Source organism: Xiphophorus hellerii, chromosome 13, assembly GCF_003331165.1.
Source record: "Xiphophorus hellerii strain 12219 chromosome 13, Xiphophorus_hellerii-4.1, whole genome shotgun sequence".
NCBI lineage: Eukaryota > Metazoa > Chordata > Actinopteri > Cyprinodontiformes > Poeciliidae > Xiphophorus > Xiphophorus hellerii.
Genome location: NC_045684.1, coordinates 3,698,225 through 3,712,753, shown reverse-complemented (window position 1 = coordinate 3,712,753; position 14,529 = coordinate 3,698,225). Strand labels below are relative to the sequence as shown.

The 14,529-nt window shown below is 36.7% G+C and overlaps 1 protein-coding gene across 1 annotated transcript; it reads right to left on the bottom strand.

The window, feature by feature from the left end:
• Positions 1-4,909: 4,909 nt before the first annotated feature.
• Positions 4,910-14,111, bottom strand: LOC116730607 (chitin synthase chs-2-like). Its single transcript, XM_032579951.1, has 21 exons — positions 14,023-14,111; positions 13,545-13,680; positions 13,031-13,219; positions 12,034-12,913; positions 11,637-11,823; positions 11,402-11,500; positions 11,024-11,185; positions 10,257-10,431; positions 10,080-10,181; positions 9,818-9,959; positions 9,535-9,735; positions 8,923-9,038; positions 8,303-8,471; positions 7,976-8,155; positions 7,615-7,893; positions 7,375-7,537; positions 7,254-7,288; positions 7,059-7,123; positions 6,332-6,746; positions 6,155-6,230; positions 4,910-5,741 (listed from the first exon to the last, which is right to left on the bottom strand). The coding sequence occupies exons 1-19, from the start codon at positions 14,094-14,096 to the stop codon at positions 6,549-6,551; spliced, it is 3,552 nt and encodes a 1,183-aa protein (XP_032435842.1). The 5' UTR covers positions 14,097-14,111; the 3' UTR covers positions 4,910-5,741; positions 6,155-6,230; positions 6,332-6,548.
• Positions 14,112-14,529: the final 418 nt, after the last annotated feature.

Here is a 14,529-nt window from a genome sequence, read left to right as displayed (position 1 = left end):
TTTATTTTTATTTTTTTAATCTTTGTTTTATGCTATGACGGTTTGTGTAACTTGTGAAACCCTTTGGTCAACCGCTGTTGTTGTTTTAAATGTGCTATACATATTTAAACATTGACAAAAAAGGAACCAACACACTGACGCTGCATGCCTCTTTTTTAATTCTTTCCAGAAACTCAGATATCCAGCATCGTTCTCAGACTTGAAGTTGTGCAGCAACAGGTGTAACTTGACTATGAATAAGTGCCAAAGCTAATTAACACAGCAACTTTATTAAAAATGACCAAGTTGGAAACCAACTGGTCATAAAGGATAATTAACCAAACAGCTTTCTGTTACTGCCAATTATGATTCTATGAAGACCTGCCTGGTGAGGTGTGGCGTTAAAACATAGATGGAGGAAAGAACTTGTAGCAAGTCCTACAAACTCAGAAAACCCACATCTCTTCAAAATAAAAGAATGTATTTACAAAATATTGGAACTTCAAGTAAGAAATTCTACTGGGCTAATTCAACAAAACGTAAAGGTACAAATGAAAATAATGCATTACAAAAAGTGTAAAAAAAATTAACAATTAAGATTCTAAAACCAATAAAACAAGTAATATCCCAGTTCAGTGTGAATATGCATAAGAACCAAGTTTTTGTTTTGAAGAATTTGGAATGAAATCAAACTAACTAACTTTAAAACTAACCTGGAACAAACAGAGTTTGTTCAGAGAGTTGACAAAGCAAACAGCAGAAAAAATGAAACTATTTTCATGTGTGACCTTTCCTCACTGTGAAACTGAATGGAGTTATAAACTACCAAGATGGCAGTAAAAAAACCATTCATGTACTCAACATACTAGCTTTAGATCCCCTGTGTGCTTTTAGATAGCATTAATGCTATAACACCATGAGGATCCCAGCTGTACATGAAAATGGGTTAACGCTTTGCATTGAGAGTTTTCTCTAGTCTTTGTTCTCCCATGTCCAACAGTTAGATCAGGGAGAGGTTTGATGCTTGAGCAAATATGCAAATATGTTTTAAATACTTAGGTGCAATAAGTTAACTTCAGGGTTATACACTTTATACACATATAAAGAAGCAAATACATATTTGCTTCTCAATATGTATTGAGAAGCAAATAGTATTTACAAAACAATGAGCTTTTTATTTGGGGCAAAATACTCAAACATTCATGAAAGAATCCAAGCAACACTTCAGGTAGGACATTCATGAGGGAATAACATTATGACATGATGTTATGTTACATAATACAGCCCCTTTAATACTTCAGTAGCTAAAATTGTGTCTAACTGGAGGGGCTTTTAGATTTCGAAGAAGGCTTCCCACATTTGCGTCATATTTTTGAAGTACCGTAGAACCCTGTTATTCAGCCATCAATTAAAGTTGCGTGTGCTAAATCATCTTTTTAGTGCCTAAAAGACGTAAGGCGCTGAGCTGTGGAGACCAGGTTTGCAAAACACTGGACAACAACAACGGACTGTCGAGCACACCTGAGCATACCTTAGATGCTTCTCAAGATCTCAAATACTCAGCATTCTTCCCAGATCTTCCCCAGAACTTGTACAACAATAGGCCTCATTTGACTAATAACACTATTAAGTGCCAAAGACAATTAACATAGCAATTTTAATAAAAATGACCAAGTTGGTACCACCTGGCTATTAAAAATAATTAGGTAAACAGCGTTTTGTCCCTGTCATCTATGTTCTGTGAATACCTGCCTGGTGAGGTGTGTCGTCAAAACACAGATGGAGGAAAGAACTTGTAATAACCCCTTCAAACACATAGAAAACCCACATCTCTTCAAAATAAAATAATGTAAGTGGAAAATACTTGAGCTAAGTTAAAACTCTTAAATCAACAAAACTAATAAGTACATATGCAAATAATAAACTACAAAAAGTGTAAAAATGAACAATTGAGAATCTAAAACCAATAAAGAAATTTATTGTGCATATGTATAAGAACCGAGGTTTGTTTTGAAGAATTTGGAAAGAAATCAAATTAACTTAAAACTAATTAAGAAAACTTGTATGTGTTCAAGGCTGCACAGTGGCTCAGTTGGTAGTACTGTTGCCTTGCAGCAAGACGGTCCTGGGTTCGATTCCCGGCCCGGGGTCTTTCTGCACGGAGTTTGCTTGTTCTCCCTGTGCATGGTGGGTTCTCTCTGGGTACTCCGGCTTCCTCCCACAGTCCTAAAACATGACTGTCAGGTAAATCTAAATTCTCCTTAGGTGTGAGTGGGTGGGGGTGTGTGTGTGTGTGTATGGTTGTTTGTCCTGTTTGTCTCTGTGTTGCCTGGCGACCTGTCCAGGGTGAACCCGCCTCTCGCCCGGAACGTTAGCTGGAGATAGACACCAGCACCTCCTGAAGGGACAAGGGTGTTAGAAAATGGATGGATGGTGTGTGTTCAGTTCACAAGGTCAAACAAAAGATAAAATAAAAATTGTAATGTGTTTTTTTAAACATTTTTAAACTGATTAATTGAATGAGGTGAGAGACTACCAAAATGGAAGTAAAAACACACTTATGTACTCAAGATGGCAAACTGATGATTTTGCAGCTCTGTTTACCAGCAAAGAAAAAGAAAAATTGTAGCACTATACGTAGCAATATCTTTAAGTCTCATGTGTCCTTTTAAATAGTATTGATAAAAATATTGTGCACATGGGTGATGACGCAAACTAACTGTGGTTGTTATAGTCTTCGCAATGGCAGAGATTTAGCATTAGGAGCTGCGATAACATAGACAACATTTAGCATGTTTACAAATGTCGTGGCAGGCAGCCACTTTAGGCTGTGGTTCACTTTCTACTGAAATTGAACCATCTAGCAGTGCGTGCAGAACTGCAGCTCCAAATGCTGTTTTCTCTCAGAGTAGAGGAGGGGAAACCACTTTGTCAGCACAATTAGAAAATCTTGGGGAATCTATAACTCAATGAGATTATTTTTTGTAAGAGCCGACAAAAGCTAGATTAATGCTTATTTCATCAGATACACAAACAGCAGCTCATACTGTATTTTTGATCCAAAGCTTCTTTGAAGATGCAGTTTTTTACTCTGTAATTAAGGTCAAGAACAGTGCATGTCCTTAAATGTGATAGTTGTTGCTGCCAGGAGTTTTGTTGTTGCCAAGAAGCTCACACGCATGTGCTGAATCAGGTCATAAATCTGTTATGAATGAGCAACAGTAATTATCTCTTAATTAGAGCTTAATTAAACTTTCTGATATGCTTTTATACTAATTTATTTGCAAAGCTCAAACATTTATCTGGAAATTCTGATGAATTCTGTGTGGTATAATAAAATGTCACAGCCACATTTCCAATAAATACGTAAGAATTTAAAACTTGCCTAAGATCAGGTAACATTTAGCCCAATTTTAGTTAAACTGGATTTTTTTTTCAACTGAATTAGCAATTTTATGTACATCAAATAAAAATATGTGCAATAATAATTCAGTTTAACCACATGTAGTATGTCATTTCAGAGTCACAAATTGTTATTTCAGACAACAGATTTTTAACTAAGTTTTAGTTTATCAAGTCAAAAACAAAAACAGGCTTGGAGGAAGGAAAACCAAAATCTCTGATGTTATAATTACAGTCATGTGGATGTTCTGTTAGCGTGTGACCCAGATTTAGACACTCCTCCCACAGATTTTTTATTTTTTTGTATATTCTAATAGGAACAGTTTGTAAGCCAACTTTTAAATCTGTGCAATTATCTAAAGTGTTACAAGTATTTCAATAAAAATAAGAGATTGATTGCTTCCTGTTTCTTTTTATGCCATCAGAGTTGTGAGAATTTTAAAACAATGTCCTTGAATAATTGAATAATAAAACTCTTTGTTGTCCTTTGACCCGTATAAAATTCCCAATGTACAGCATTGATTAAAAAAGCTTCTACACCTAAATGAGTTTTTTTTCATGTGAAAAAGCCATTTCTGTTGCTCCTCAACTATGAAAAAAAATGTGCCACTGATAACTATCATCATATTAAGTAGGAAAAACTGGAAAATATAAATTACTGAGAACCAGAATCAGATCATGCATCCTGAAACTGTGTCATATTTCCCAATGGAATCTCTTCCTGAATTAAATCCAGAGAAATCTCCTGCCACCAAAGAAAGTTGGCAGGAAAAAAAACCCCTGAGGATTATTCATCCCTGCTCTTTTTCTCCTCAGTCTCTGCCACCTTTGAATCTTTGTTTGGTTTCTTCTCTTTTGTCTATTCCTTTTTTCATCCTCTCCGTTACTGTCTTTTTCTTGTTGGACATTCAGAAAATGTATTATTTACCTCAAAAAGCAATCTTAAATAACAATTGTTCTAAAGCAGAGGTGCCCAGTTCCGGTCCTCGAGAGCTGCACCTCCCTCCAACTTTTACATGCATCCCTGATTCAACACGCCGGAGTCGAAAGGCTGATTTCTCTCACTAGGAGTAACTCATCTCTGCGGACACCTGCTAACGAGCCATTCATCTGATCCAGGTGTGTTGGAGAAGAAACGCATCTAAAAGTCGCAAGGTGGCAGATCTCGAGAACTGGACTCGGACGCCGCTGTTCTAAAAGATGTAATCCAGCCTCGCCTGACATCTAGTGGCCAAATTGCATATCAAAAGCTGATATTATCCTTTTTTCCCTAAGCGTGCAGCGTAAATCCTAAGGAGGATTCAAATGTTAAAAATAATTACCATTTAAAATTGCTGAACTAATTCATGCACGGGTAGTAATAACCACCATATTTCCAATAAAAATAAGATCAGCATGTCCCCTTAGATTCCTTCAAATAAAAACCTCAATCTTTGTCAACCAGTCTTTTCTGCAGTTTTTTTCTTTATATTCATGTTTTGCGTTTGTTTTGTTTTCATGTCAAATAAATCACAGGCAAGAGTGCATAAATATTTTATATGTACACATTTCAACGGTTTGAACAGAAAAAGAAGAAACTGAAATGACAACAGGAAATAAAATTTGTAAACAATGTGCATGATTTCCTGGTCACACAAAGCAATGTAAAACCAACTAAAATAATTCAGTATTTGCACTTTAACAAAACAATTTTCAAGGTAATACCTGTATGTGTCCAAGAAGTGATCCCAGCAGAATTCATCAGAAAAGCTTTCTTGATTAATTTACAACTGTAGCAACACCTCAATTAATTTACATTCAAAATCAATTCAACCTTCAGTTTTTACCTCCTATATACTGCAATAAACTGAAATTACAGTGTTAATGAAAATGGCAGATAAAAGAATAAAATAAACATTAACGATGTTAATAATCTTTAATTAATGGATTGACTAGCTGATTCAAAATAAATAACCACTGACTTCCAGGCTCAGTCTGCACATGACACAGTAACATTTGGAATAACATAAAAAAACACTGTTGCATGAACTATATTTTAGAAGTCTTAAATAGTTTTAAAAAATCACAATATTAAATAAAATGCTTCATATTGAGGTTATCTTGATGGTATGTGTCCTACTTTGCATCATCATTTCAAATGATCAAACAGGAAATACATCAAAGTGTCAAAAGTGTTAAAAGAAAATCTTGTTTAAAACTTAAACCTCCTCAGTTCCGTCCTCAGAGTCCAACTCTGGAGAGTCGTTACCGCTGTCCCACCCATCACTTGATTCAAGCTCAGTTTCATCCTTTGTGATGTTGTTCAGGTCAGTAACGGAAGAAAAGCCTGAGCTTGCATGTGCATTGGAAATGGAGTCATTCTGGAAGGAGAGCAAAGAAACATTAGAGGATAAAATGCTGCAACGCTTTGAGCACATCCACCAAGTAATAACTCCATGAATTCATCAACAGAAAGTAAGTAAAATTATTGTATTGTAAGAATTATGAGAAGAAGCTGGTTTATTCACTTTGTTGATTCAAATGTAATTTAGTACTACTGTATATTTTAAATGAAGCAACATTCATTTTTACTTATGAATACTTTGTCATGTGATACTTGAGCGAAACTTTTGGAGCTAGAGAAGGTATTTTTTGCACAACTGCCAAAAACATGCTGTGACAATACTGACCATTTTTTATTATGAATTGACAGTTGGAGTATCTGTGGTGTTACAGCATAGCAGACGTGTGAGCAATATGTAGGTTTAGTTTGAGTAATAAACAGAAATAATACCTGTTTTATTGCAGCAGATTTCTGTTGCTTTGGCTCCGTTTCTAAAAATGCCACATAATGAATGATGGTGAAGACTCTAAAAGTACAGGAGAAAAAAAACATTATTGCATGATTCTTTTTAATTGAGTCTAGCTACAGAAATATATTTGATAAAAGCGTAATATGATCAATGATCACCTGTGGCACAACATCCCAATAAACTGAAGCAAAACTGAAATAGCAAAGCCCAGGATGAACATGAGGCTCATTGGCTCAATTTGGAATTTTCCACCAGTTTCGTTGAGGTTCAAGTCAACAATGTCAATCTGAATGTCAAAGACCTTGAAGACTTGAAAGACGAAGGCTGCCACCAGCCACAGGGCATTCAAGAAGAAGAATGAAAAATTAATCTGTGTTAGGAAAGAAGTACAAAGGTTAGCATAAAAAATATATATTTTCTAGCATATCTCAAACACATTACAATCCAGGCCTCCATACTTGCCTTGTTTCTGAGCTCTTGCAGCTCATTTTTAGTCTGTTCCTGTTTTTCTTTGTCATTTTGCAGAGGTTCCAGATACTTTTCAATAAGTTCCTTCCAAAACTGGTCCTCATCCTGCAACAACAAATGAAGTATGACATTGTTGATATTTAGCTGACAGGTTTCAGCCTGGTGTCATTCAGTGAATACAATCCTATAAGTATTACATACAGTTTACTGGTGGATTAACCAGTCAAATTCTGATATAGAATCTTCAGATTAAACAATTCTTTAAAACCAAGTAAATCACTTTCAACTGGGGGATATGTGAATAACGAATAGTGAACAATGGTGCTATTTATCATAGAGAGAGTAAAACAAAGAATTCAATAAATGGCTGTAAGTATTTATAAGAGTGAAGGCTCTATGAAGCTAAAGGACATGCACCTCATCAAGAGAATCCACCTGCAGCTGAATGTCGCTGGACAAACTCTCCACTTCTGCTTTCCAACCTAAGCAACAGGGTTAAATTATTAGAAAAAATAATATTCTCAAGTGTCTGAGAAAAAAAACTACTAATGTATTATAATGCAGTACTGTGGTATTAAAACACTGTAAAAGTAACAATTTTCTTGCACTTACATTGAACTGGAGAGTCAAAAATGGTCTCTTCTTCCCTAAAAGGAAAATTAAAAAAACAATAGTATCAGCCATTGCTTTACTACTTTGCAGTTTACTTGTTTTTTATATCTTTAAAACTTACTCTTCATTTTGGGGAGAATCATCCACAATACTGTTCTGGGGTTGAGGTTCAAGCTGTATAGACTCTGGGATCTCCTGTCTCACACCGAGCTGATTGTCTTCTTCTTGCTGGTTGGATTTTTGACATTTCTTCCAGGAGCAGAGTCGTTTGAAGGTACTTTTTGCTGCAAAGGTAAAAAAATAGATTCAGTTTATTTTGCAGAAATATCAACTCTAGTCACTCAGAGTGGTACCAATCTACCTTTTTGTGATTCAGTTTGCTGGATGGCGGCTGCAGTTGTTGCAGCCTCTGCAGTAGGTTTTGTTTCTCTGGTTCCCCATGAGACACTGTTCATGTTGACCATGGAGTAGATGGTGAGCAGGAGGTAGGCACTTGGGATGCAGATGATGTAGAGTAATCCATAGAACAGCAAAGGAAGTTCTTGAGGATGCAGCAGTGCAGTGACAATGTAAATTACTGACATGGCCACGATGAAAATGCTGCTGGGTGTCAGAATGGTCTGTTCCTTCATTATTGAGGCTGGCAGAAAACAAAGAATACCAATGTTTAGAGTTAAAGCAACAACACCCAAATATTTTTATAGATAGAATTGTGTACTTACCAAAAACAGACATTGTCACTACCATCATAAGGAATGCATACATGACACTCAACACTGCTGCAATAGTGATCTGAGTGTCTGCCTTGAGCTTAAAGCAAAGACCCAAGTAAATGGCAGGAGGTATCACAGCTATGACCAGAGCAGCAGCAGAAGGTATTTCCAAAATGAAGGACAGACTCCCTGGGTACAGCAGAAACAATATATTTTAAGGTATTTCCACAAGCTTTTTAAATGTTAATGGAGTACAAGTGTTGTACATGTCCAATTTTAATAACATCTAAATAGTAGATGGCCTTTGTTAAGTCCAGAGTACATAACGACAGTTACCTGCAACCATGAGACAGATGGTGGCCGGAGCAAGAATGGCTGAAATCATGGCAAACAGCTGGTAGAACATGAATGGTTTGGACATTGATGGATTCTTCTTGGAAACAAGGTTGGTGGAACCGAGCAGATCTACAACGTTTGCCATCGTGGAAGGGCCCCATCGTTTCCGCTAAGTTGAAAAGCAGTAGTAGTAATTAAGTTATGACCTCTTTTTGTCCTGAAACCTTTTATTCACCTAAATTCCATAAATTAACTAATTACTGAAATTGATTGGAAATTTAAAAGGAACTCAGAAACAATATAATGAAGACTGATATTTACTGAAGCATCAACCAAGCACAGTCACAGATCCATTGTTTGGCAGAACAGTAGTATAACAAAAAATATTTTTAGAGATCTCAAAATATAGCATTCAGTTTGAGGCTTTGCTAACTAAAGCATTGGATGACATCAGTGGTGGTCAAATTACCTTGATCCACAGGAAACCTAGAATTTAATTATTTTTTCTTGTAGTGCATTTGTGTTTTAAAGGCTACCAAGTCAACATTAGTAGATGAGGATGTCATTACATTTGGAATTATAACCCAATTAAATATGTTCTGCACTGTTTATGTACTTACCTGGTTGTACAGTTCTTTAAAGTCCTGTGGTGCGTTGGTGTAGGCGTCAGATGCTGCATTGTATTCCACTCTCCAGCCTTGTTTCAGAAGCAGAGTGCACAGCCAGCGGTCCTCACCTGCAAAAACAAAATCTATATATTAGGTGCTGGAATAGTAAAGAGAAAGCTTGAAAGGAAGAAACATAAATACGGAGAAAGAATTTTGACTTTATTGAATAATTAGATCTGTTCATCCATCCATTCTCAACATCCATTTATCCAAGAAGGTCACATGGTCTAACAACAGTGGTCTATGAGAATCACAATGGACAGGTTGCCAGTTCATCACATGGCAAAACAGTAAACTATGTGACCAACACATTTTAACATCAATTAACTTAACAAGCATTTAAGCCTTAGGGAGTAATATATGCATACAAGTAGAGAACAAGCAAAGTTCCCAGAGAAAACCTCTAACTAGGACCTTTTTCCTACGAGTAATCACAGAAAACAACTTTTCTACTGTGTAGTACAAAAAAGTATCTATTGTGAAATTATTAGCTGTCATTAGATCATATTACATAATTTTAAAAAAAGAGTTATCTCAAAATGTTGGCAGTGTTCAGTTTTGTACCTTGGTCATATTGGATGTAGTGGCTGGGCTCTGTGGATTTGGTTGAATATTTCTTCATCACATTGTCATCCATTAGCGCCTCTGCTCTGAACAGACTGAAACACCCTGGGCTGCACAGTACACAGCCAAAGACATGCTCAGCTGTCTTCTGCAGCCAGTGACTGACAGCGTACTCAAACTTCTGGAACCAAACAGCAGGACCTGCAGGACAATTAGGCAACTGGTTTATAACCTGACCATGGCCCTCTGTCTCATGTGCATGTGGCTCTCATTTGCTCCCAACCTGATCCAGTGGGGTGAATTCTGCCACATGCTGCACCAACACGGGGATACATTTTCAGACGATCAATGAGAAGCATCACAGCAGCTGGTTGGAAGTCTGTGTCCCCATCCAAAGCCAAGAGGTAGGTGTTGTGTTTCTCTCGCTGGAATAAATGCACAGTTGTGTTTTTTATACATTCAACACTGTTGTCTTTGACCATGCATTAAACGTAAAATTAGCATGCTTGCTCTAATAAATACCCAGAAAGTGTATTCTGTCTCACCTGGAACTCTTTCCTCAGATCATTTTCATTAGACCCCTTTTGCCAGAGTCTGTGATATTTGGTCATGAGTTTCCAACCCAAAAGATAGTAAAGATACATAACCTGCAGACAATAAATAGTTAACAAACTAAAGGTTGTTGATTAAAGTGTTGAGATAATCCATTTGCTATTACCTACCTGAGACCATCTCTTTTTATTCCGAATTTTCTGTTTGTCTTTGAAGTGAACTACAATGTTATTCCCATGAGGCATTTCAACAACAAGTCTGGCTCCATATGGCGTCTCTATGATTGACTGATCCGGAATTTGCTGCTGTACTCCAAAGAATGTTTTATCAAGGTTCTTGAAGATGCTGTTGATATAGAAAAGATATAGCAATAAATAATTTACCTTGCAATTTTTCCATCTAAGGAGTAAAATTAATTGGCACAAGATTTATGTCATCAGGAGGGAATACTCATAATTATGAGGTGATTCTGCCAGACAAGAGAAGAGTCATTTTATATTTAATGAGATGACACAGATGAGTGGGTAATAGATGTTATCTCATTAACCAGAATGTCACCGAGATATATTTGAACAACATACTCAAAATGAAATCAAAACTTGCCTCCATTCCCAGCATTTTATAATACTTGAACATGTAGGATCTACACAAATTTTCTAGAAACTCACAAATTTGGTCTCAAAAATGTGTTTTCTATCAATGGCCTGGTCAGTTCTCTACTCAGCTAATGTCTTTTTTAATAGTTGAACAACAACTTTAATTCTTGTCTTGTTAACTAGCACTGACTGACTTTTTCAAGTTCCTAAAAATTGCTAGAAAAACAACCTGTTGAGTCATTTCTATGGGAAACATGATCATAATTAAATCCTAATGACATGTCACACAAACTGCTGGCAATCAGGTTATACAATAGGCTATATGTAAACATGGTTCTTACCCATAAACCTCTGTGATAATTTGCACAAGGTCCTTTGCATATGTGTTCAGGTGACGATCCTGATTTCCTTTGGCATTTTCAAAGGCGTCATCAAAGTAGATATGAGCTTCAAAGGTGAAATCATCAAACTTAGGTTCTGTCTTTGGTCTGTACTGGTCCAGTCTTGATGAGACAAACGAGAAGTGTGGATGAATTCATAATTTAAAAAAAACTAAAATGAGAACTTTTAGACAATAATGCTTGGAAATTGCAATTAATTTCCATTTAACATTTGTTTAAAAGATTTTTTATATTCCTTATTTTATTTAAGATAAAATCTTAGATATAGATTTCAGATAGTACTAGTTAAAATACCACAGACTCATGACTTTAACTCACCTGAAAATTGAGATCATGATATTCATCATCTCCTCATAGGTCTCATGCCACATTGTTGCACAAAGATACAACATAGCAGGGGTGGCGTTCTCCTTATTCCTTGATATGAAAACATTTGTAAATATGAGAAACTGTTTAAATTGTAATGTGATTATTACTTTATACTGAAACTGAAATTTCTGTCTAAAAGAAAGACGATGAAAAATGTAGAAAACACATGCACACAATAACTTACTGTTTCTTCTTCCGTTTTCTGGTCTCAGTGTTGAAACGGGTGTTGAGGAGTAAGGACTGCTCAATAAAGGCTCCCTCATAGAGTCTCCGACCAAACAAGTCTTGTGTCTTCTGGATACGATAAATGTTAAAGAACCATATATGGATAGTAGCCAGCACAAGACCAATCCACCATGATGCTGCTGCACCTGATAGGAAAGAAACAGGAAAAAAATCACTACTACTACTAAAGCTTAAATGCTAAAAGAGCCAAAACAAATGACAGGCAAAAAGCAAAAAACTGCAGTGACCCCAATATAAGTTTTCAAAATAAGATAAGATTTAACTTTATTACATTTTATTTGATTTTTATCCCCTAGGTGAAATTACAGTTTACATGGCAACAGAAATATTTTTACCTGTCAGTAAGCCGATGTTGGCTGTGTTGGACAGGTCCAGGAAGCAGAGTGTTTGGGCAACATCCAAAACCAGATGTGGGAACAGGTTACCACTCAGACTTTGATTTCTTACAATCACAGCATCAACGCAGTACCTTGTGAAGTTGATGTTTTCAGTTGTGTTCAAGATTAATTGGTGGTCCTGATAATCCAGAATAACAGGGACGATGAACAGCACCATCACAGCCAGTGAAGCCAGGTACAAAGGCACAATGAAACATCTGCGTACAGCATGCATCTTACAGGCTGCCAAAGCAAACCAATGGCAGAGTACAGAGGAGATCAGCTGGACCCCAATGATGATGGCTACAATTCTTGTTTCCCTGCTTGGAATGGAGGTCACAATGTCCCAGTCCATCTTGGCCAGAGGAACATAGGCACCAAGCACACAGGCAGTGACCACAATCCTCAGTAAGCTGGACATGATGTGCAGCATGTTCTGACTCTTGGTCAAGTCTTCAAACAGATTTTTGAGGAAGTTGGATTTGCTATTCACACAGATCACCCTGAAGTAATTCTCCCACCAGTTGAAAGACACCAAGATCGACCCACCAACAGCAAGACCCACCCAGATGGCTGTCTTCACATCGGTGGGGTCTTTCAAAATGTACAGGACCAGGAAAAGGTAGTAACCAACAAAAATAAACAGGATTGCGATGATGGAAGGCAGCAGGAAAATGTTCGTCTTTTTGGCAGTGCACTGAGCGACTGCTTGCAGGAATGCAGAGAGGACAGCTACACTGTTTAGGATGGTCACATTGGTTACAATGTCCAAGTGTGGCATTGCTACAATGGTAAGCACTGCTAACCCCACAGAAACAAGGAACTCGAAGAACAAAACCTGAGGGACAAAGAAAAAGTTAAATTCAACAAAATGTCACAAAGGCAAAGAAATAGATCATATTTGAGGATCAGTTACAGATCAGATACAGTTAATAAATATTATCTTGTGTCTTACCAGGGCTGCAGATGATTTTCTTGGCAGCTTTGATGATTTGTAACATGCTTTCCAGAAGCTTTTCAGCAGCAGAAGAACAGCAGGTGCAATAAGAGAGCAGCCAATACACAGCAGTGTGAGGGGTTTCTGCTCTGCTTGGAGGGTCTTTGATTCTTCATGGGACAAGGTGATGAGGAGAAGGAAAGAAGCCTGGAAAATAAAAGTTCACAGATACCTCAAGTGACTGTTGAGAATTTGTATTTGCCACTTTGAAACTACGGTAAATTAAACAATAGGAATGTTCTGTGTTACCTATTACCAAAAAAAACCAACCTTTTATTTCATTTGTACTTTTTGGGTGAGGCAGAATAAAACCCCTGTAGTAGCTCTTTATAATATTCCGACCCCTTATGACAATCAGTGACTGCATTTATATTTACTGTATCTCCCTACAATGATATCAAGCAGCGTAGGATTGTATGTATAACAGAAACATATTAGGAAGTCAAATTTAAAGCTGTAAAATTAAGCTAACCTTGCTACATATTGCCAATCCAAACACAATGATGGCAACAGCAAACAAAGCGATGATCTTTAGAAGCTTTATCAACTTCCAAGGTGTGTTCTCGTCTTCAATTACAGGAACCTCCCGACAGGTGTCCCACGGCCTCCTGGAATAGATGCCTGATGTTAAATTGTGATAAGGATGGTTTCTAAAACAAGTTTTTCATCTCCCAGCAATGTAAAATCATATTATTAATGCTTGATGCAAGATGTTGCAAACAACAATTATCCTAAATAAACAATTATTATTCGTTGATATTCAATCTAAGACACTGAAGAAGAACGAAAACAGAAATAGATATCAGTACGAGGTCAAGTAATTTTTCACGACACTGTAGATAGATAGATATATCAATTTATATTTGTTAATATATTAATTTCTGGATCAATATTGCCATTTGCTACTACAGACACAGCACATATAAAGAGCAAGTTTACAAATTACTTACTTGAGCTCTCCGTTTCCCTTCATCGTACCTCCCGCTAAAGGATGCGTTCTGTGTGCTCTGGTGTTTCCTCGCATCCTTTATGCCACCTGTGTGACTCATAAGCTGCCTTAAGCTCCGCCTGCATTAAATGCCTGGAAAGTATGTAACAGGCTTAGCAAGTTCAGGTAAGTGAATTCATAATATGCGATATGAATTCGGAGAAGGTTACCTCCTCCCCACGTTTTATCCCCCACCCAAAAAAAACAAAAAAACACAATGTAACAGTTTGTTTTTATAGCTCAAAGCATTACTCTTTCAGTCAACACTGGGTAATTCTCTAATAAGATTTAATTGATAAAATTGACATTTATGCTGCATCCTTATGTCTGTAATAAAATGTGTGCTGGATGTTTGACATTGAAATAATATACTAAAATTGTGGCTGATTGTGTTTTTCTTGTGTTTTGCCAGGAAGTTCATGAAGAGATTATTTAAACAAAAATTTTGGATATGGTTTTTGTGATTAGA

Bases quoted from the DNA above. Each gene is read 5' to 3' on its own strand.
- LOC116730607 (XM_032579951.1), bottom strand. From the start codon at position 14,096: ATGCGAGGAAACACCAGAGCACACAGAACGCATCCTTTAGCGGGAGGT. The intron at 12,914-13,030 runs GTAAGACACAAG...TTTGTCCCTCAG, and splicing joins GAAAATCATCTGCAGCCCTG to GTTTTGTTCTTCGAGTTCCT. The intron at 10,182-10,256 runs GTAGGTAATAGC...TATTGTCTGCAG, and splicing joins ATAAAAAGAGATGGTCTCAG to GTTATGTATCTTTACTATCT.